The sequence below is a fragment of the Brachyhypopomus gauderio genome, unplaced genomic scaffold (genome assembly GCF_052324685.1).
Source record: "Brachyhypopomus gauderio isolate BG-103 unplaced genomic scaffold, BGAUD_0.2 sc57, whole genome shotgun sequence".
Lineage (NCBI taxonomy): Eukaryota > Metazoa > Chordata > Actinopteri > Gymnotiformes > Hypopomidae > Brachyhypopomus > Brachyhypopomus gauderio.
In genome coordinates this window covers 1,138,414-1,160,125 of record NW_027506880.1, presented here as the reverse complement: position 1 = coordinate 1,160,125, position 21,712 = coordinate 1,138,414, and the positions used below count along the sequence as shown (strand labels likewise).

Below are 21,712 nucleotides of genomic sequence, written 5' to 3'. Positions count from 1 at the left end.
TAAAACGTTAGCTGGTACTCCAAAATGGATATCCTCATTTCACCTCCTCGACCCAACACACTCTACAATCACACTCAAATGTTATATTTAACCAATACTTAGCTGCCCCGCAAAAACATCGCGTTTAGGTGAAATGGCATTAAGAGAGGAATTTACAATTAATAGGCTGTCGGTCGTTAATGTGAAATCTCACTAACCGTATTCGCGTCGTCTTAGCATAGATTAAGTTCCCTAATTCTGCTTATTAAGAGGTGGATAATTTACTAAAATGCTTTAATTCACATTTTAATGCACATGTTAATTTGATTCTGATGTCCTTATAATACACAATCAGATTTTTTAAGCGTACTAACCTGTAAAAGTGTATCACAGATGGTCCACTGCTCCAGTTTGACTGCGCTGCTCGTATTTGCTGCTAACTTCCGGGAACTATTGACAGGCTCCACGATCCGCCATTGCTGTAAAAAAACTGGTCCATTGGAGTGAACGGAGTTGACGCGACTCTCTCTCTATAGGGCTCTGCTATACATATGCAAATTCATTTAAATTAGCCTTGCACTGGAGAAGTTTCCTCTCTGATCTATCAAAAACCATGTTTAAACGGGGAAAGATAAGGAACTTCAGAATGTGAAGTGGAGACGCTCCTGAATGAGGTAGAGTCGCAGAAAAAATGTTTGTTTGGCACGTTGTGGCATTACAGCAAAGCGCAAAAGGTCTGAGTGGGACAGTGTGTGTGAAGCTTTAAATGTTGTGGGGTCAGAACAATGCACGCTGGCAGAATAATATAATGCACCTAAAAAATATCAGTGATGCACTCACTAGCATCAGCGACTCAATAAAAGAATTTGTTAAAATTTGAATGCTGTCTCTTACCTTTTTATATTTTAGCTATGATTTGTTGCCTTGCTTGTATGGCACCTGGGTTAGGCTGCGCAGGATGCCCTCACATGCCGTCATACCTTCTCTGGCCGATACAGGAGCATTCCCCCGTTCCTGTCCAACCAGCGCCACCGGCTTATCAGCTGCCCAATCGCCCTCTCCACGACTGACCGGGTGCAAGAATGGAGAGAATTGTATCTCCGCTCCCGGTCAGTCTGTGGATTACAAAGGGTATCAGCCACGTCTTGAGCGTGTAGCCGTTGTTTCCTAAGTAATTTAACAATTATCCATGTTGATCCACGGTTATCCACGTCGATCACCGTAAAGAGACAAGTGGATCACGCCTGAGGTTCATCACTTCACCCGGTCTAACCATCTCGCTATATTGTTTACTTTAGCAGGTGTGCTCCGCTTCTCCATTAGCACGACTAGCTACAACGCCTAACAGAGCCCCCAACTTCGCTTTTCGAGAGCCGAATTTCCGATTCGTTTGGCGACTTCCCTGCTCTCGGTAACACACGCCAGGAATAATCGAGTCTCCACAATCTGGACTGCACCGCTAGCCCTTCACGACTGGAGCCACGGCCGAACAGGCTAGCGACGTTTCCGCTCACATTAACCCCTTTTCGCCGGGGTACGTGAACGTAGCCAGCGTAGCCGAGCCTCAACGTCTAAGGGCGACTCGCGTCGACTAACCTTCCGGCCACCTCGGCGTGGTGTGTGACAAACAGCCGCCGACTGAGCGAACATCCCATTTTTCGTGCCTTCGCAGTCGATGAAAACCGTCAGTTACCGTAACCTACAGCCCATTTTCGCCACACCGCCACCGCCTGTCTAAAGCTGTAGACCCGCTAAAAGATCCAATACCCTCGGAACAGGAGCGCAGGCGCGTACGTGAACGTTAGCCACTCGTCCGGCTCCATTAACACAAACCGATCCGTGAACGTTTCCCGTAACTACTACGTGGCGGTTTCCTTACCTTGGTGCGCTACTTTATATCCCCGACGTTGATCTAGTCGATCGCTAGAATGTGGCCATTTCAGGCCTTGGCGAACGGATGCTAGCAGAGCCCTCGCTGCAGAAACGCCCCGCGTCAACCAGACGAGACGCTGTCCTTCCTCTCAGTGCGTGTATCTTCCGCCCAGGCGTGTAGGCTCCGGCTAGCGTTAGCTACCTCACACCCCCGCATAAAGGCTCCTCGTCCAGGTCCCCGGCAGCTGTCCTAGCTAGCTAGCAGCTCACAGAATCGTTAGCTATATGGCTATAGTCGACACTTGCAAACCATTACCAGGGTTGTCAACTTTTGACGTTCGCTTGGAGTGAGATTTTAACCTGGAGCCGGTGGCGAGTGTATTTTGTTGGGGGGGGTGTGGCGACCGAAAGTTGTTGGGGGGGTGGCGAACGTAAAATGGACACAGATTCAGTGTTATATCGCCGGTGGATGGCGCCAGAGCTAGTGAACTAGTAACGTATTGAATCATATATGTGGATCTGAGGTAAATAAACTGGATATTTTTTTTCGGCGTGAGATATCGGAAGTGTGGCGTGAGAGCGTGTGAAAACGGTCAAATGCGTGTGTCTCACGCTCAATGCGTGAGAGTTGGCAACCCTGAAGTGAGGTGAAGCCCATTTTATGTTAAAACGGCCTTCCATACTTACACTGCTTCCACTCTCTTTTATACAGCTCATCAGGCCTGAAGTGTTTGCTACACACATAAGTACTGCCACGCAAGACAGCAAATGTAATAACTTTTTCTCTCCCGACTGCTGCAATCCACTTCATTCGTAAAATATGTTTTGTTTCATGAAGTACTTAGCCTACTCATAGGATGCACTCGAATCATCGCCTATTGGCTAACAACCCATCCAGCAAATTTATATGGGCCCCATGTGGGGTTTATGATGGGCTAAATGATGGGCCCCAACAAGGTTACCCATTTCGGACCCAACACATTTTGTCCTCAGTCTCCATGTGGGCCCCAGGAGCAGCAGCCCATATGGGTTAATGACAGGTTTAAAATGGGTACAGTGTGGGACCCTAATGGGTAGGATATGTTGGGTTCATATGGGCCCTTCATTTAGAACCCAAGCGGGTTTTATATGGGTGCAAGATCGGCACAGGCTGGGCCCTTCATGGGCAAATAGGGCTGAGGACACCTGGGGCCCTTATGTGCTCTGTATAATGGGCCCCATCAGGGTAGCCCATTCTGAAGCCCTTCTCTTTTTGTACTCGGTCCCCCTGAGGGCCCCTTATGCAGCAGCCCATTTGGGTTAATGACGGGTACAAGATAGATACAGTGAGGGACCATAATGGGTAGCATAAGTCAGGTTTATATGGGCCCTTCTTTTGGAACCCAAATGTGTTGCATATGGGTCCACTGTAGGTACAGATGGGTATAAGTGTGGAATTAAAGTGGACAGAATGGGCCTGTATGGGCAGCACAGTTCAATTTCACAAAGGGGTACTACAAATGGGACAATCTTGGGCAAACTGAACTGGTACTAATTCATGGTGTAATAAGCAAACATTTCCAGAATGTAGTCATACTCATAAACACACACACACACACACACACTCTCTCTCTCTCTCTCCAAGTTAATTAAAACTTTACAGTCGTGTAAAAATGCTAAAAAGTGCTTTTCATTGATTTAATGTTAGTTTTTACAAAGTATAAAAAACATTTTAGGCTGTCTAAAATCCAGCTATGCCAACGGTTAGCCCAACCACACTTAATGTTTTCCCATGTGGGACCCAACCAAAACCCATCAGATAGCCCACAATAAACCTACCTGGGAAAGCCCATGTGAAACCCAGTTAGTTAAAAGCTAGTTTCATGGGTTGCCCAAGCAGTGCCCAAACATAGCCCACGCAATTGCCCACTGGAGACCCAAGTGGGCTGTCCCATATAAAACTACACACTTTGAATGGGAAGCCCAAGTGGTACCCAGTCATAGCCCACATATTTGCCCACTTTGAGCCCAAGCCCATCTTAAGCCCGATAAACCCAGGTAAATCCCATGTGGGGCCCACTTGAACATGCTGGCTGGGAAATGTGTTAACGTGATTTTGTTAATTAGCGTCCACAGGTGAAAACGATAAAGGTAACCGGATTAGCACAACGGCCGAAATCTCCGGACTTTGTGCTTGAACGTTTCAGACAATATAGCAAATACTTTACGATCTATTTTCGAAAGTTAAATACACTTGGCGTTAATGCGGTTGATAGTTTTCGTTAATATGTCGACCTGATGTAAGCGGTACTAGCTTTGTGTGCCTATCCTGTCAAGCTAAATATAGTTTGAGATTCCAGAGTTTGAGTTAATCGGAATGGACGGTAAATACTCAGTGTGGTGGTGGTTAGTTTAACTTACGAACGTTTAGAAGGTCACGATAAATATCTCAAGCTTTAACTGTTAATTGTTTTCAGCACCATTTTAAAAGGCTTTTAGTAGTTTTGAGATCATGGCTGTAACAACCGCAAAACTAACCCACGATTATAAGGAATTCCCTTTAGATAATATTGTTCACATTTATATATCTTAATGTTCGCAGCACGGTACGACGCATGCCCTTTTTAGTAATAAATGCTTTTGTTGTAATCGTCTGTGAAAACGTCAGTGTTGATTTGTGCACAGAACCAAGCAAGAGTCAACAGTCACCAGCAAGCGAACAACAGCATCAACGCTCGATGAACCATCCCAGACCGTTTTTCTATGTTCATCCACCAGTGCAGCCTTTTTATACATATCAGTGGCACACGAACAATCCCTTCAGCCCCCATAACGTACCTGCATCAGGTAAGGGAAGACCTATTTTTAAGTAATAATTATTTAGTGTGTGGTTTTGGAAGCAGCCAGTGGCTCGAAGTGAATTGCCGGACCACCCCATCGTGTAATATTTAGCATGGATTTACAAAGCTTGAAAATAATTTTAGAAATCTTGAAGATGCTAGGTAGGAAAAATCTGGTTGTAATGCCAATATGTAAACATGTGCAAAAATTCTTGATGGCAAATTTTTCATCTGTTGTGTAATTGTATTTTCTGTAAACGAATTGAGTACATGTGCACGAATGATTATGTAAATTATTATTCACAACAATCATAATCAAATTAAAGTAATGGTTTAAAAATATTTGCAAACCATCTCTCTGCTCCTCAAACTTTGTCTCTAGTCTTCTGTGTTTAGAATTTTGCACTTTTTCATTAGAATTGCATTTCATTCTGAATGGGTGTGGGTTACACATGTCCATCATGCCTTTCTGCATGCATAAATGTGTTGGAAACCTTTGACCATTTGGATGGACAAAAATATGGTATTATGAGGCAGTTCTTTGGTGGTTAGTATACAAAGCCTGCTACAAAGCTTGTTCTGCATAAACCAGCATATGATACAAACTACATTTCCAGAACCATAATTGGTAGTGTATAGAATATAGTAGTTCTGAAGTACTGGCTGTTGGGCAGCAAGTTATCTTGATCTGCTTGGCTAGTAGGGATATTTAGCTGTGGCAATGTTTTTGAAATCTTGTTTGCCGTGATTACAGGTTTCCATTTTGGCCGACCATACATGGTCCCATATTCCTACCTGCAGTATCCTGGTTATGTTGTGTCTCAACCTGCGATGCACCCTGTGGATTACCGGAGAATATATGAACGCAATGTCCCACATGCTCCTTCAGCCACTGATTCCGACATCACTTTCAGACACCAACATTGCAACGCACAGAGAGAGACAACCTGTGCAGGAGCGCAGACAGAGCCCTGTGATGCCTTGAATAAGCTCATTGAATGTCTGGACCAACTTCGTGCTGGCGAGGGTTCTTCACAGCGAGAACTGGACTCTGGAGTAGTTTCCCAGACATCTGGACTTTTCTCACCTGTAGCTGAGATAAAGAAGGATGAAGACAATGTGCTCTGTGGCTCTATGTTGACGCACTGTAAGGCAGAGGAAGCCTGCCATGTTGGTGACTTCAACCAACAAGAGGACTGGTCACTGGACTTGGGCAAAGAAACACCTCTCGATAGCTCTTCAGTTCATGAGGGTGCTGTGCTTGACGAAGAGGACCAGTATTTACATCAAGAGTACACAGACTCACACTGCATCATATCACAAAACCAGTCACTCCTACCAATCAGTAATAGTGAAAGGAACTACCAGGATAAGAAGGTTTCTCATGAAGTACTTCAGAACAATGAGGAAATTCAGTGGAATTGTTCTAATGGTATTCAGCCTTCATCAGAATCTTCACCTGCTCAGCCCTCTTCTTCCAGAACGACCGAAGGTCGCGATCCCGAAGACATTCAGAAGCCACCAGCAGATGTTGCAGGAGATTTCCCCTGCTGCATCCTCCGGTTGCCTTTTGAAAAGGTTCTTTCTTCCAGCGTGTATGTTCCAAGTGCTACTTCATCACTTGGATCTCCATTTAGTTATAGATACTGCCCTCCTCAGCTGGCCTCTGAGCGTATGAGCGTCCTAAGCCCCTCTTTGGATGAGCTTTCATCACATGATGAGGTTCTTTCCACTGATATTGAGGATAAGGATCTGTTTCCAACTCGCATGTACACAAGAGGGAAATTTGCTGAAGTTACATCCAAGAAAAACCATCCCTCTGTTGGTGGCATCCATTCAGATATGTGTTTACTCTATCCAAAAAGGCTAACATGTGCCATGTGTGGGTCAAACACCTTCAGGGAGATGCACAAGCACAAAAACCATCATAGTGAGCGATCCTGCTACAAAAATGTGGATTATTCAGATGAGGAGGCCATAGCGGTTAAAGGTGGTGACTGTGAAGTCAGGAAAACATGTAAGCATCTTCGAGGCACTGTAACAAATATGCCTAAAAAAACCCACCCCCTCCTCAAACACAGAGTCAGGCTGGCTCAGCACAGAGAGAAGGTTCAGGAGGAGGCCAAGACTTATCAGTCAGAAGCATCATGTTCTGAGCACTTCTGTTGTGACAAATGTACGAGTTCACCAGAGAAACACAGTGGTCATTCCACCAAAGGTAGGTAACTTTTATAGTCAGTCATGGTTTCCAGGTTTCCTTTACTTGCAGTTCATTTGAACATGCATATGATAAATTTTTATGCAACTTAAACATGTCAACATTTTGTGATTTAATTGCTCCACAGAAAAGCAAATCAAGGTACTGCCAGTTAGCTGTTTATTTTGCAAATGCATTAAAATTAAACACAAGCCCCAATGTGGTCCAGTGTGGTTTGGCTGTAATTTTACGACTACTTACAGGTTATTTATGTCAGGTTGTTGGATTTAATGCTTTTATTTATCCACATTTTGGTCGTACAGATCACATTGGTAACAAAAATGTAAATCATTAGAGAGGCATTCGTGGGGGATTAAGATGAAATTAACTATTGGTGTGCAAATTAAATTGGATGGTGCTGTGGTTCTTTGTGCTTGACTGATTTACTTAAATGAAAGATGCCTATAATTTTGTTTACAGAGAGGCATTGCAGAACAGTTGGAGTAATATCGGATCAGATCCTCTGGGAGGGTGTGGCCCGATCAAAGACCTGTAAATCGCAGTCATTACTACAAAGAAGAGGTAAGGACGCCTTTTCCCCTCAACACATTTTGTTCATTATGCCTCAACTCTGGGAGTTAGGGTGGTTTAGCTTGCTGTCAGTATATTTATTAGATGCCGAAATCTGACCAACATGCTCATATTGCCATCCAATTTCAGAATACAGACTTTTAGCAAAACCTTGGATATTTGTGTCCTCATCTGACTTTAATATAGACAGTAAATTATTAAATTGAGAAAATTATTGAACTGTTGATCTTTGCTGCAGGAAAACCAAACAGCACTGAACACTTCAGTTTGTGGGCTTGTGATTACCATGACTGCATGAAAAAATAGATTTAAAACTTTTTTTTAGTTAAGAGATGTTAAATGTAAATCTACATTCAGAAAGGCCCCAAAAAACACCACCATGGCAAGGCACAAAGTTGTTTCAAACATGAAAATAATTTTGTTCATTTGATGCATGTATGGTTTCAATAAACCAATTGCAGGAATGAGAGTAAGATGAAACTTGTACTAGTGTATTCACTGTTACAGTGTGTGTTTGTCTAGAGAGGCAGCGACAAAGGAAGGCTTGCTTTACGCCTCAGGAAACCAGATGCGAGAACCTTATTGCTGCTGATGATGAAGAGGATGAGGATGAAGATGAGTGTCGGGAGATGCTTCGGTTCCACAAGGGACAAGGTTGATGCATTTTCATTGCATCTTGGTCTTACAACCTTTTAAACCTTCCCTGAAGTTTAATTTTAAAATTTGCTTCTTTGCCCTTTCAAAACATTTGTTCCAAAAATCACAAAATACTGTGATTTTGGATTGCAATACTGCTAGAGTGGAGATCTGTTTTGTGGAAACCAAATGTGTGTCTCTTGCATTGACTTTTCTTGTAGGATTTTTTTTTTTTTTAAGTTGCATGTTTAACCTTTTACAGGAACCACAAAACGAGGAGGTGCAAGATGAAGTTCACAATGCAAGGCACCAGTGGAGAAATGGTCCACAGAACATGGCTTCTGCAGTTTGTGCAATATGTATAAACACACTTTTATTTTGCATTCATAATGTTGAATGAGGACGTTTTGAGTTGGAATGCACAAACTTTATAATTGCAGTTCATTGCTTAAGGTTTTCAGTGTAGTCTAATTCATGTTCACTTGCATACTGTTCACATGTAAGCTACATAATATTGAACTTGTCTGAAGTTATTAAAAATATTGCAATCCTCTTTTGTGAAATTATATTCCTGCTTTAAATGCCTATTATGCAAATCAATATCCCACTTTTGAGATATTTCATAGGATAGGGAACACGGTGGCTTGGTGGTTAGCATGTTTGCCTCTCAGCACTGGGGTCTTGGGTTCAAGTCTCTATCTGAGTGGAGTTTCCATGTTCTCCCTGTGTCTGTGTGGGTTTCCTCCGGGGTCTCCGGTTTCCTCCCACAGTCCAAAAACATGGAGGTTAGGTAAATCGGCATTCCCTGATTCCCTGACAAATTCTCCCTGAGTGTGTCTGTGTCTCTCTGTTCAATAAAAAGTAGTGTCTGAGTGTATGTGTATGCTTGTATGCCCAGTGGTGGATGGTGCTTTGCCACTAGGGTCTGTCCTCTCTCCCCTTCCTGCACCCCCATTCAGTCCCCCAGGGGGCTGTGGCCTCCGGTAGAGAGTATGCTGTGCGCAATTGGCTGCCGCTTCTCACCAGTGTGTGTGTGTGTGTGTGTGATTGGTTGTCTGTGACTTGTACCTGTGTTAAATTGTAAAGCGCCTTGGGTATTCTGAAAGGCGCTATATAAATCGAACATTCATTCATTCATTCATGAAAGCAAAGTACATAAAAAGCTTCATTGTGCTATTTGAGTGGGGTACCATATACATCTTCCATGGGTTGCAGCTACCCTAATGTTAGAAAAGAATGACTTCTGAAGGTCTACCCTGGGATGGGGAGTTATAAAGTATGGATACATAATATACACCAGATCTTAAGGGGGTGAATCTACCACTTTTAAATTATTCAGGTTCAAAATAGATATGTAATGCCTTACATGCATTACTGGAACTGCTAATGCTTCATTAGCCTCTTGATAACAATTCAGTGTTGTAGTCATGATGCTTTATCCAATGGCAATAATCATGATCTATTTTTTGTTTAGAGACTATTACTCTACCATGCATCTTAAAATTGCTCTGTAAGTGTAATGGGAATCATGCTTAATGTGCATAATTATCACCTGTATGTTGTGTGTGATTTCTGTGAACAAGCATGCAGACACGTTTCTTTAAATTCCTGGAGCACTTAAGCAGAGAATATGTATATGATTGACCACTTATTAACACATTTGAAACACCTTTTGTATTACAGTGCTGTGCACTTTCCTCAGTAACATCAGTTAACACAATAACATCTATAAATTCAAGATGTGTGAGTAAACCATAGGACTTTGATAAGTCAATCAGAATGTACTGACACCCAAAATTATGGTGAGAAAGACACAATTCACTTAGTCTTAACACAACACTACGTGAGAAGAGTGAAATTCAAGGTTAAAGAATTACCTTTTAAATGACCAATTGGACCTTAATTATCAGTTAAAAGTACTTGAAGCTGTGGGTGCACTGATTGGTTAGTATTAAAATTAATTCTGCATTTAGCCAATCACAAGTCTTACGTAGAGCCAATCACTTTGAGGCTCCCTGATGACCTATTTAAGCTAAGGTCAAGGAGCCATTCTTTGGGTTAATTTGTTCAAATAGTGATCTGTTCATGTAAGCAATCTGCTATCATGGGTTTAAATGATCTATTTGATTCATTTTGATTGCTTCATAGTTCTTCAAAGTTATATGTTTAGAAGCAGAATTTTGAATTAGTACCTAGAATTGCTAACAAATGTGTTAAGTTTGTTTCCTTTTTCTCAGTCTATCCCTTGCATCAAGCTAGAAAGTAGTTGGAATGGTAGTTACAACTACCCAACACCCACCAGGAGTAGGACCTCATGCACAAGGTGTTCCTTATGGACCACAGCCTGTGCAGGCAGGACCTCGTCACCCGATACCTGGTCCTTTCAGAGGACCACACCCGGACCGACAGCAGCAACACAACTGGCCCTTCTTCTATATGCAGCCCTCACAGCCCTACCTGCCGTACCAGTGGCCCGTTCCAATGCCTTACGTTCCCTATGGCAACTTTCCTGGACTGGGTATGTAGACTGTCTGAGGTCATCTTTGTGTTTTCATTGTAATTTGTAGAAAAATTAAACTGAGATGCAGTTTTTTTATTGCAGTTTATATTGATTTGTTTGAACATGTATTCTGCATTTTGGAGGCATTAAGTTGGTTAACAGCAAGTTTGTGGATGATGTGTGATTGACATTGGCAAATTACATTTTAAATCCACTGCTCTAGGGAACTGTGAAAAATGTCATCACTAAACTGATGACTCCTATTTCCTAAAGTACCAAAGGATTTAAATTGCACTAATGCAGACTTTTTTATTGTTGAGCTTCATTTTGGCTCTGGCACTAATCTGTCAATCCTCCTTCTAAGGTTATGGTATGGTGGTTCCACCTTTCCCTCCTGCTTCTTACATGGAAGCTCCTGGCTATATCCTTCCCCATGCCCAGCTTCACATGGTTGACTATAGGCGCATGATGACCCCTCACCTGCCTCCTGCGATGGCATACCAAGCCCGCCGCTTCCGGTGCCAGAACACTATGCCCTCTGGACGACTGATGGTTAGCTCTGAAGTGCAAACCGAACCTGTTTGTGTGGAATCCTCTCGACGTGACTGCAGAGTTGCACCAGGTTCCCTTCAGGAGTCTGGAAGGGATACTGGCTCTGGCAGTGGTCTTTCATCGCCAAGACCCTCTGAAGACAAATCTTCAGCATGTGCTGAGGATGTTATGGCTTCAAACAATGTAGCTGGCATCGCTAGCAGTGACTCGTCATCTGCAGCTCCTACCAGTGGAATCCTCTTCCAAGCGGAAGAAGTGCGGATTGAGTGTAGTGGAACACCTGCAGGGCTAAAAATCATTCATGCAAAGGAGACCACAGAGGTAGCCAGCAGTGCAAATGGTGAGCTGTTGCAATGCAATATGGGCTCTGTGCACGCTGCAGAAGATGTAGTCTTGAGGTGTTACCGGTCTCTGTCATGTGGCGCAGATGAACAAAGAGAAGCTGACCTGAGTCATTCTGATACACAGTACTTGCCTCCTTGCCATGATCTTCTCATGATGGCACCGTGTCCCTCTAGTGCCACAGTGGCTGGACTAGAGGGATCCTTTGTTACGCCTGATGAACCAGCCAACAGTGCAGAAATGCATACCTTGGTGGTTCAGAGAGACCCTAACTTGTCTAAAAGTGAAGAGGATCTCTGTGGGACCTCCAAAAATGTTCACTTCAAAATCTTACGACTGCCCTTTGACTTAAAGTGTTTGGATGAGTTGCGTCAGATGGAGGCTTCTGTCTGGTCTATAGAATCCCTAATGCCTTATGTGCCATCTACTGAGTGGCTGATCCAAAATGGCCTGTTAACACCTCAGAAACCATCCTTGGCCACAGTAATGGAGGTACCTGCTGAGCTTCCCATAGACTCTAAACAGACCACAGGAGATGCAGGTCCATCTCCAAAAGAAAATCAGATTGGGACAATGATTGAACTAGATGGCCAAGATTCAGTGACTTCTCTTGAGTCCCTCCCACCTTACCTTCCCTCGGCCAGTTGGCTGGCTGACTTCAATAATGTATCTTACAATAAACTAGCTTCTCGGCAACAGATGGGCAACCTCAGTAGTTGGCCAGAGCAGCAACTTAGAGAGATTCTTGAAGTTGATCAGGATGCCAAAGTCTCAACTTCTCTTGACCCCAGTTCAGTTCCTGTGCGATTCAAAGATGAAAAGAGCAAGAACAGAGGTAGGACTGATTGTCATAGCCCCTCTATCCAAGAAGGCTGCTTGGATCAATCGCATTCAGGTTTGCCTGTTGTTGTTGACCACAAAGGACGAATATGTAAGAGTTGTCTGACGAAACGCAGAGGAAGTGTAATGTCTAGTAGTCCAGCCACCAAGGCAAATGGAGTGAAAAGGTGCAAAGTCGCTCCGGCTCATTTGGTGGGGGATAAAGTTAATCTATGCACACTCTGTAAACGTGATCCTGAGAAAAGGCCTAGGTGCAAGGCTTCTGCTTCCAGCACTCATGGCTTTGTAAATGTGGGCTATGAAACTGAAGGGGAGGTATCTGAAAACGCCTTGTACACTTCAGTGGGGACGAAGAGAAGTGTTGAAGGTCAGAGATTACATTGCCTTCCAAAGCTCCCTTTTGGTCGGCATTCGGAGAAGTGCCCCATGTCTCACCAGTCAAAGCTTAGAGAACAGAACTGCTCGTGTGATGATCCTAAAGGTCTCCGTTATTCCACCTCAGCACGGGACACTAATGGGTGTAGTCGCTATAGTGACACTAGGGAGAAGAATGATGAAAACCTAGCTCTGTCTGCAACGGAGAGATGGAGGGAGACCGAACAAAGGTTCAATTCACAGAAACAGAATGGTAAGAGGGCTCACTCCACTCAAAGATTTCATTTCTACATGCATCTGAGTCAATATCTTGTTTTCCTTTTCATTGTCCTTCACAGAGAAGTCAAGGAAGGGAAGTTTACAGGTATCTGATACTGAAAGTACCAAAAGTGGAGGGACAATGATGACCCACAAAAAACACAAACCATGTGCACAAACACAAGGTAAGGCAACACACTATTTGAAGGCACTCTTGGTAAGAGTCGGTTAAGTGCTATAGATGTGAATTGGTATTGGTCCACTAACTACAAACTTGTGTACGCTCCCTTCATTAGTAAGTGATTCAAAGTTTTGAGGCCATCTTCCAGATCTGTCTACAGTTGTTTCTATAGCTCAAAGCCAAGTGATCAGCTAAATAGACTGAAGCTATTGAAGTAATATGTGAGCAGCTGAGCAAAGTGTTTCGTTCTAGTGAATGACACTTGTGGCAAGTGAAATGATAAAAAAAAAAAGGTCTGCTTCTTGAGTGTGGAGGAATGTGTGCTATGTTGATGTACTAAATGCATATTTGAAAAACTTTTAGTTGTGCAATCCTTCTTTCCAGAACTTCACAGAAGAGACACAAGATGCTGATGACACTATTGCACAGTAATCAAATGGATGAAGGCACTTTTAGTCACTTTTTATTATCACAGTCATAATTTCAATCCATTTATAGCTAATCACAATTCACTTTTATACTGTGAATCTGAATAAAGCACTTTTGACTATTTGTTTTATTATGGTGTGGTCTCTGGCCAGGTCTCAAGAAATCGTTTAAGCCAATGGTGTATCTTGTCTGACCTAAAACGTGCTGTTCTACACATGGGTATTGACTGGTTTAATTTTATATGTAGATGTTTGTCACTCTATCAAACATCCAAAATGTTCGTCACTGGGAGGTAGTTGCACTAACTGGCATGCCAGTGTTCTAGACCCAGTTGAGTAGCTTAGTGGATGGAAAGCAGTGTCAACTGGCATTTCACTTTGAGCCTCTGTTTGTGGCCACTTCCTGCTTCACTGGTGTTTGGTCTGATGCATTACATTGTAAGTTTAACTGCTTTTTAATTTTTTTTTTTATTCTCTTCTCTCTTCACCCCCCCTTACTTTTTCTAATGGGTTGGTCTGATTTTTGTAAACAAGTGCTTTTGCATCATGGATTAACCTTGTTGTGGCCAGAATGTGCTTTATAAACCATATGGATATGTTGAATAAAGTTTGCTTTACACCATGTCTTGAGAAACATCTTTTGATCAGTTTCTCTGGAAGTGAGGGCAATGTTCTTTAACACTCACTGCTGCCTGTGCATTTGGGTTTGTTGCCTTACTTGGTCCTGGCATCTTTTTGGGGACTTGACCTACTTTTGAGGTCTAGGCCCTTGCTTGTAGACTCTTCAAAGTAGTCCGGTATAGTTTGTAGGTGATTTCTGTGTTAATGAAAACCCATAGGGTGAAAAAGCTTGGATGGACAGTCAGGAGATCATATTGCACTGGTTTTGATGCATTTACCATGTTTATATAACTGCAGTTCAAACAAGTTTGTAGAAAAGTTGTTGGATCCAAGAGGTGGTGTGGTGACACCCGCACTCGTAGTGCAGACAACCTGGTTTCCTGTTTTTAATTAGATTTTTTTCATTATGCCTGTGTGCTTGAGTAACCATGTGGCAATTATATTGCAAAAACATTTAAGAGGAAGACCCTGACCACCCCCAAATATCTAAACATATGATGAAGCAGTAACTGGTGAACCAGAGGTCTGAAAAGACTTGTCTTTATTAAGCATACAAAAAAATATGTACATTTCAAATTCTTGCTTGGCGTTACTGATACAATATACATTATTTCAAGTAGATTTCCACCAACAATGGATGGCCCAGTGTACAGTGAGTAACTATCGCTTCAGGTTTTTGGTGTTCTGCAGAATTTTTTTATATTAAGACATGTACCACACAAAGGAATTTTAAATGTGCGTTTCATAAGCTTGATGTGAATAATGCATGAATACTCATGGATGTGTATGTTCAGGTTTTTTCTGGTCTTCTCATGCTTTGTGAAACTGCACGACCACAGCCAGACACGCAGTCAAATTAGACAATCTGACGGATAAACAAATCAATACATTGAATATCAACCACTGAATCTTTAGATCTCAATAATGTTCATTTATCTTCCAGCAGCATATTTGATCCCACAACATGAAGTGTTCTATATCTTTTATGTCCAGTGAGTAGGAATCACAGCATTATGAACAAGTTAAAAAATAATTTATATAAAAAATAAATAACTGCACAAAGAGGATAGAGATACCAGAATAGCAAAAAATGTGTGAACAAGCCAAAATGAAAAAGCAACAATAGGCTATGCTTTGAATCCCGTTCAACAGTACACGCTACAGTGAGCATGTGCATTCTCCAGTCATAAACATAATCTGTTCTATGTCTGTAAGAATAGCTGGAGCTTTGACTCATTCAACACAAATAACGAATGACAGGGCAAGGTCGGCGGACACACATCCTCTTATGCACGATCGTGCTACTCTCCTAGGCTAGAGTAGAAACTAGCCTTAGCACCAGCGATGTTGAGATCCGCAAGCGTGCCTGGATCCATCACCACAGTGAAACCATGTGACTCTGATGCTCGTCTTAAAGACCGTAATAAGGACTATATTGACTGAAGTAAATACTGCCTGGCCACATGTCTGTAGTCATCTGCTAGCAGAATAAAACTGATGATCATTTGAAGCATCCTTCCTCAGTTCGAGTGGTCCACAGTCAGAACTGCTTGTGTCATGGTCTGGACATACCTTCAGCAGCGGCGGATATTCGAGGACGAGATGCGTAGTACTCATTTCTCACCCGTCCTTTGTCTACCAAACCTGTCCACATCTGTTTTCCCCTGTTTTTTCTCAGTTTCTATTATTTTTCTGATTTCCACATTCACCTTTATTAAAATGCACAAAGCTTCTAGATCGCTTTCTCTGACATTCTTTCTGTTTCATTTAGCTTCTTTCCCATCTCATCCTCCTGCCCATTGGAGATCAAAATGATCCGTTATCATGATCTCCCCATTCCTTGGTTTTAATTGCTGCATTTCCAAATGAGAGCAAGCCTCCTATTGTTAACGCGAGCAGTCCGTCTTTACCACATATTGCTGTTGCTCTCAATCACGCCATACATTTCCGCTAGTTTGTGAAAACGCGGCCCCCAGTCGTTCAGGTAATCGTATTCGTGATCGGTGTGCGAGGCAGGAGACTGCAGAGAACTCAGAGACTCAGCCACTGAGCCCTCGCCTTCGTAAGCATATGTCTGAAGGGAATCGTACGGTGGGGCACCGGGGTCTGAATCGGCTTCATAAATCTTTGTTAGCACGTAGCTGTACACGTTACTACCGTCTGCACCGCCAGCACAATTCTGAGAAACGTAACGCGACAGGCTCTGAATCTCGGGCATCATGTCCTGACGTAGTTTAGCGGCGTGCACGGGTTCCACGCGCGGGTTCCAGAGCGCAGCGATATCGAACGCCTCCGTGTCCTCCTCGCCACCTCCCTCGTCGTCGTAACGTACTATGTTCTCGTGTACGTTTTCTTCTTCGTTGGTCAGGTAGGGCTTCTTTCTGTGACCACGCAGGGTCAGCATGAGCATGGTCATCACTGAGGAGAGGAGATAAGGGTTTGATATCGCGTATTCTACTTGAGTATCAATGTTAATGCTTTTCAAACACAAGTTGGCTTTTGTCCATAACCTAAGCTGGTCATGCACAAAAATGCTGCAGGTACATGCTTAGCTAATAAACTTCTCACTAAATCACTAATGCAAACCTGTTGGAGATTCAATGTACCAAAAGAGGAGAGAGAAGATAATAAGGAATAGAGAAAAACAATCAAATAGCCTACTAGGTTTGTCTGTTAATGTTTTTTATGTATTTTGACTGAACTGGGTTTCATTGGTGGTTCACTGTGTGATCTTTCTTACCAAACAGGATGAAGACACAGGTTAGGATAGCAATGACACCTCCTCTGCTCAGATTGACTGGCAGAACAGAGGCCTCAGCAACACAGGTCACAACATTTCCACCCACGTCGCAACTACACACACGGATTGTGAGAGTGCTAGTGCTGGAGTGTACAGGCTGTTCTCCATCAGACACGAAGATGGGCAGGTAATAGACACTCTGGGTCCGAGATGACCATCCTCCACGGCGGGTTAATATCCATGCTGAGTTGTCTTGTGGGGGAGCAGAGGAATACAGTTATAAAATATGGCACAATAACTAATGTTTTAGTGGTTAGAGTAAATTGGACATAATGCAGAATCTAACTGTGGAACAAAATATCTGTCTTCTTATTCAAAATGTGAGATATAAATGTGAGTACACATACCTAGACATATTCTACAACATGAAAAAAACACTAATAATCACATCCATTTCTAAATGTTCCATGCGGACACACAGTCCATCACTCATCCTCTTTTGTTCTCACCTTGGTTATCTCTAAGGGTGAAGTTGGGATTGTTTGCTGCTTCCGGGGCCAGACTGTAATAGAAACGCTGTCCACCCATTGGCTCATCTGGATCTAGAGCTGTCACGGTTTGAATCAGCTGATCCAAAACACAAAGCACAGCAACCTTTTAAAGAGTGAGTTAAGCAGCCAATTACGGATTATCTTAAATAATTGTGCCCAATAAAGGAATACTCCAAGCATCAATTCATAATTAACAAGGGGTGCACTCACTGTTTACAAAATTGCTTCAATTGGTTTGATTAAAGTGTGATTGTGTGTGTGTGAATGTGTGTGTCTGTGTGTGCATGCATGTGTGTGTGTGTGTGTGTGTGTGTGAGCATATTCTTACTTGTCCAGCTTGTGCGTTTTCACACACAAAAGCCTCATAGTACTGTGTTAGTGCTGGTGGGTTATCATTTATGTCTAGAACCCTTATGGCCACAGACACACTTCCGATCTTTGATGGATTATCTGTGACAGAAACCAGTGCACTCATATCATTATCACATTATCTTTGTCATGTTCATGTTTTCCAGTTCAACCTTCGCTTTAGTTTTAACGTATTGGAACTTTATTAACCATCTAATATATTGCAGCTTATGTGCATTATTTAAAACCTATACTTTGTCTTAGCTCACTGGTGGCTTGGAGTAGTACTATGACAACTGTTAAAAAAAGTGCTATACAAATAAATTTTACTTTTTTTAACAAAAGAGTTTTTACTCTACAGTGTGCATGAAAAAGTGGGAACTTATTTTTTTCTCCAGGGTAGGTGAAAATAGAAGACATTTTAGTCTTCACTATGGTCTTAAAAACTACCGGCAGAGAAGATTTGCTAATTTAAGCTAAGATTTTCAAAACAGGAAAAATTACTTTAGAGTTTGAAAATATGTATGAAAATTGCTGTATGTTTCCATAAGGTGTCTTTGGAGTGCAAAGACACCTTTTCTACATTATGTAGCATTATGTGATTTGCATGTATCATTATAAAACTGCACCATTTCATTATGCATATGTGAAGCAAATAACAGTCAATTACACATGTGACTTTTGGTTACAAATGTACATTTCATTTTGTTATCATTATGTAACCAGACCTGTTTTATGATGGTGCTCCTGGGGATTTGCAGTTTTTTGTCATGTTTTTTAAAAGATATGTTAACAGTTAACAGTTACCACTTAAGCAGCCGAGGGCAAACTATTCTGGAATATTTCCAGCAATTCACTGATGTACTTGGAGTAAAATTAGTATAAATATTGGTTAATGTATTTCCATAATATGTGTGTGTCTACTCACTCATTTCCATAGCTAAAACTGTGAGGTTGTGCCAAGTCGCCTCCTCCCTGTCCAATGGCAGTACTGTCATCAGAGAGCCACTGGTGATGTCTATATAGAAATACTTCTCAGGGTCGCTCAGGCGCTCTATAGAGTACCTGATGAAAATGCAGATGTATGCAGGATGTAGAAATGCGTACACACACACACACACACACACACACACACACACACACACACACACACACAAAGGAAGTATAAAACCTCAACATACATAAAAACACAATATTACATAATTTAATATAATATAATATTTGAATACATTGTAGATGGAGGAAACGTTTTTTTTGTGTGTGTGTTTGTGTTTACTGTGTATCTCTTGTGCTTTTTTACACTCAGGGTTGCATCTTAGCAAAATAACACTTCTATATAAAAATACTGGCTGCAAAATATACTCATTGAAAAGACACTCATTATTATCATTGAAAAGATATTGGATCTTTGTGTTACCTTTAATAGACTACATACAATGTCAAACCATCACAATATTGCATGCAAAAGAGTATGTTTCCATGCACAAATACTGTATTTTGGTCATTCCAACCTGGAATTGTATTTTTAAATGTAGTGTTGGACTTTGTGGCATTTACTAAATTATCGGATTTCGAATGCAATGTCTCACCTTACTGAGTTGTTTGCAGTATCGGGGTCTCTTGCAGAGACTGTTGTTAAGATGGTGCCTATGTCCACATCCTCGGACACCTCTACATAGTAGAATGGAGATTCGAACTCCGGGGGCTCGTCCACGTCCTCTATACTCACGTGGACGATTGTCACATCACTGAAGGACCCTTTGTTCATGAAGCGGGGGTCTATGTGAGAATTTGAGCCCTCCACTTTGAGGGTGTAGCTGCGCTTTCTTTCAAAGTCCAGGCGCTAAAACAGACAATAAAGCAAATGTACACTGAGGGCAAATAAGCAAATTAAAAAAAGAACAGTTAATTTAACTTCACTCTTGAGAAACTTATTTTACTGTCTTATCAAGGAATTCTTTAGCCCCTCAATTTTAACTGATCTTCAAGTGTCTAGATTAGATTAGATTACAGACCTGTGGCATTACTATTCTTAATTCAAACCCTGTCCTTTAAAATATTTAAGACTTGTCATTATCATCTATATGACTACCTTTTTAATAGTGATGACACCATACAGATTGCTGGTGTCAGTGCTGATGTCAAAGGTGTCCCGTCCATCACCGTCGATGATGATGTACCTCATTTCAGCGTTAATACCCAGATCACGGTCTTTGGCTTCAATTCGATCCACTACTGAACTCACAGGGCCAGATTCCAGAACACTCATCTGATATAGCTCTGGGAAAGAGAGCGATGAAACAGTAAATATCTCATCACATCTGGTAAGTGAAAGAATAGCAGTTGAAGCAAATGCAGTGTAAAATCTGCTGTCACAAGAGGGTCAGTATGTTTCAGTTAGCAGATAACCGTGTCTGAGAGGACCGTGACTCTGGTTTACTCCATGTATTTCCACACTTGTATTCATAGATCAGCAAATTATCAAAACTCTGAACCATATTAGGTTTACATTATGGGAAACAATAAACTACGTACTTCTCTTATTTTCCTGCATAACAACACTTGTACACCTGTTTTGAGTATAACTTATATGCCTACAGAAACATTTATTTCCTCTAGAGGGTGCCAGATGTCTTCAGGGCTCCTTGGTTGCTTCTTGTAAACATTTCACCTTATTTAATCAAGGGCCACTGAATGTCACAAATTTTTTAAAAACATTTTTATGCATTCATCCTTTACAGTGTCCTTCAGATACTGTAATCTGCTTATTTTTTTATTAGCCTGCATTACATCTAGTGCTCCAATAGCTCAGCTAATATAGCAGGTATACAACCATACTAACAACAAGGTTTTAGGTTTGATTCCCAGCATACATGCTGTCTACTGGTAAATGTACATTAGTCACTCTATGTAAGAGCCCAGTTTACTGGTGTGTGAGCATATTTGGTGTAGCTGTAACTGGGATCTCTGCTTTGCCATGGACAGCAAGACCACCCACGAAGCAGACAAGCAGGGTTGTCATGGTTACTAGATGAGCTTATGACTTTGGGTGAACCATATAGAGGGGGGCAGAAATGGGTCATTAAGAGTGATGGAGCTTAATGAAAAGCAGGGAAACTGTATTTGGAATGAAATCAGAATTGAAATGTGCATGTATATAATTCAGTTATAGGGAGAGCCAGAACTGGAAACCAATAGGCAGGATGGACTGTACTTTAGTAGAATTACTGCACTTACTCTTGGTGAATTTGGGTGGGTTGTCATTCACGTCACTGAGGGTAATGTTAACTGTTGTGGTGCCAGCCAATCCCCCCAACTGTCCACCCATGTCTTTAGCCTGAATAATCACGTGGTACTCCTCCTTAACCTCCCGATCCATGTCACCCAGGGACACACGCACCTCACCTACATGGGTTAGAGAGAGAGAGAGAGCGAGAACAGAGAGGGAGTGAGCAGACAGACAAACATAGATACAATATAAACAAACACCCGTTCATTTATAGCAAATAGCTTTCATTTAATGTTATCAATTCTAAAATAATATGACAATATATAACCAATATTAGAACTTAAGACAACTTAGTCATCTTACTATTTCAACAGATGAAACATGAGACTTCTTTTAGGTTAGAATGTTCTCAATGAGGATGAATGTGAGCAGCTGTCTCCTGACGAGGACATACCTACTGTGCTTCACCTTACAAGGTCAACTTTGCCCTCATCAGACTACTAGATCAGTTCTCATTACAAACCTGCACTTCACCATTTGGTGGTGCCTGAGTTCAGAATGAAAACTCTTAGAATATAATAACATTATTTCTGTCCTGTAGTTTGGATATGTTGCGAAAAAGAAGGTGAACTGAGTTTAAAAAGTATCCAATG

The 21,712-nt window shown here is 41.9% G+C and overlaps 3 protein-coding genes and 1 long non-coding RNA gene across 6 annotated transcripts in view; 3 read left to right on the top strand and 1 right to left on the bottom strand.

Annotated features, from left to right (window-relative positions):
- Positions 1–3,936: 3,936 nt before the first annotated feature.
- Positions 3,937–8,647, top strand: LOC143488953 (bucky ball-like). 2 transcript variants are annotated; one of them, XM_076987961.1, is made up of 6 exons: positions 3,937–3,981; positions 4,516–4,677; positions 5,425–6,888; positions 7,348–7,449; positions 7,981–8,112; positions 8,357–8,647. In XM_076987961.1, exons 2-6 carry the CDS (start codon positions 4,569–4,571, stop codon positions 8,383–8,385), a joined length of 1,836 nt encoding a protein of 611 aa, XP_076844076.1. In that variant the 5' UTR covers positions 3,937–3,981; positions 4,516–4,568; the 3' UTR covers positions 8,386–8,647. The 2 variants fall into 2 exon arrangements, with proteins under 2 accessions (XP_076844076.1, XP_076844075.1); XM_076987960.1 differs by lacking the exon at positions 3,937–3,981 and adding an exon at positions 3,996–4,214.
- Positions 8,648–10,152: 1,505 nt separating this feature from the next.
- On the top strand, positions 10,153–13,692 carry LOC143488943 (uncharacterized). Its single transcript, XM_076987948.1, has 4 exons — positions 10,153–10,612; positions 10,959–12,956; positions 13,042–13,146; positions 13,527–13,692. The coding sequence occupies exons 1-4, from the start codon at positions 10,366–10,368 to the stop codon at positions 13,553–13,555; spliced, it is 2,379 nt and encodes a 792-aa protein (XP_076844063.1). The 5' UTR covers positions 10,153–10,365; the 3' UTR covers positions 13,556–13,692.
- A 2,405-nt stretch (positions 13,693–16,097) lies between these two features.
- LOC143488942 (cadherin-20-like) overlaps positions 16,098–21,712 on the bottom strand; it is a 58,584-nt gene continuing 52,969 nt past the window's right edge. For both annotated transcript variants that reach the window (XM_076987947.1, XM_076987946.1), the window contains exons 5-12: positions 21,068–21,235; positions 19,923–20,110; positions 19,420–19,673; positions 18,759–18,895; positions 17,811–17,932; positions 17,441–17,558; positions 16,932–17,183; positions 16,098–16,609 (exon numbers count right to left, since the gene is read on the bottom strand). In XM_076987947.1, the coding sequence (XP_076844062.1) occupies positions 16,098–16,609; positions 16,932–17,183; positions 17,441–17,558; positions 17,811–17,932; positions 18,759–18,895; positions 19,420–19,673; positions 19,923–20,110; positions 21,068–21,235 (1,751 nt within the window). The remainder of the gene's footprint in view (positions 16,610–16,931; positions 17,184–17,440; positions 17,559–17,810; positions 17,933–18,758; positions 18,896–19,419; positions 19,674–19,922; positions 20,111–21,067; positions 21,236–21,712) is intronic.
- LOC143488944 (uncharacterized) lies at positions 16,424–18,925 on the top strand. The gene is made up of 3 exons (XR_013124593.1): positions 16,424–16,559; positions 16,939–17,118; positions 17,457–18,925. It is a non-coding gene; the product is annotated as an uncharacterized LOC143488944 (long non-coding RNA).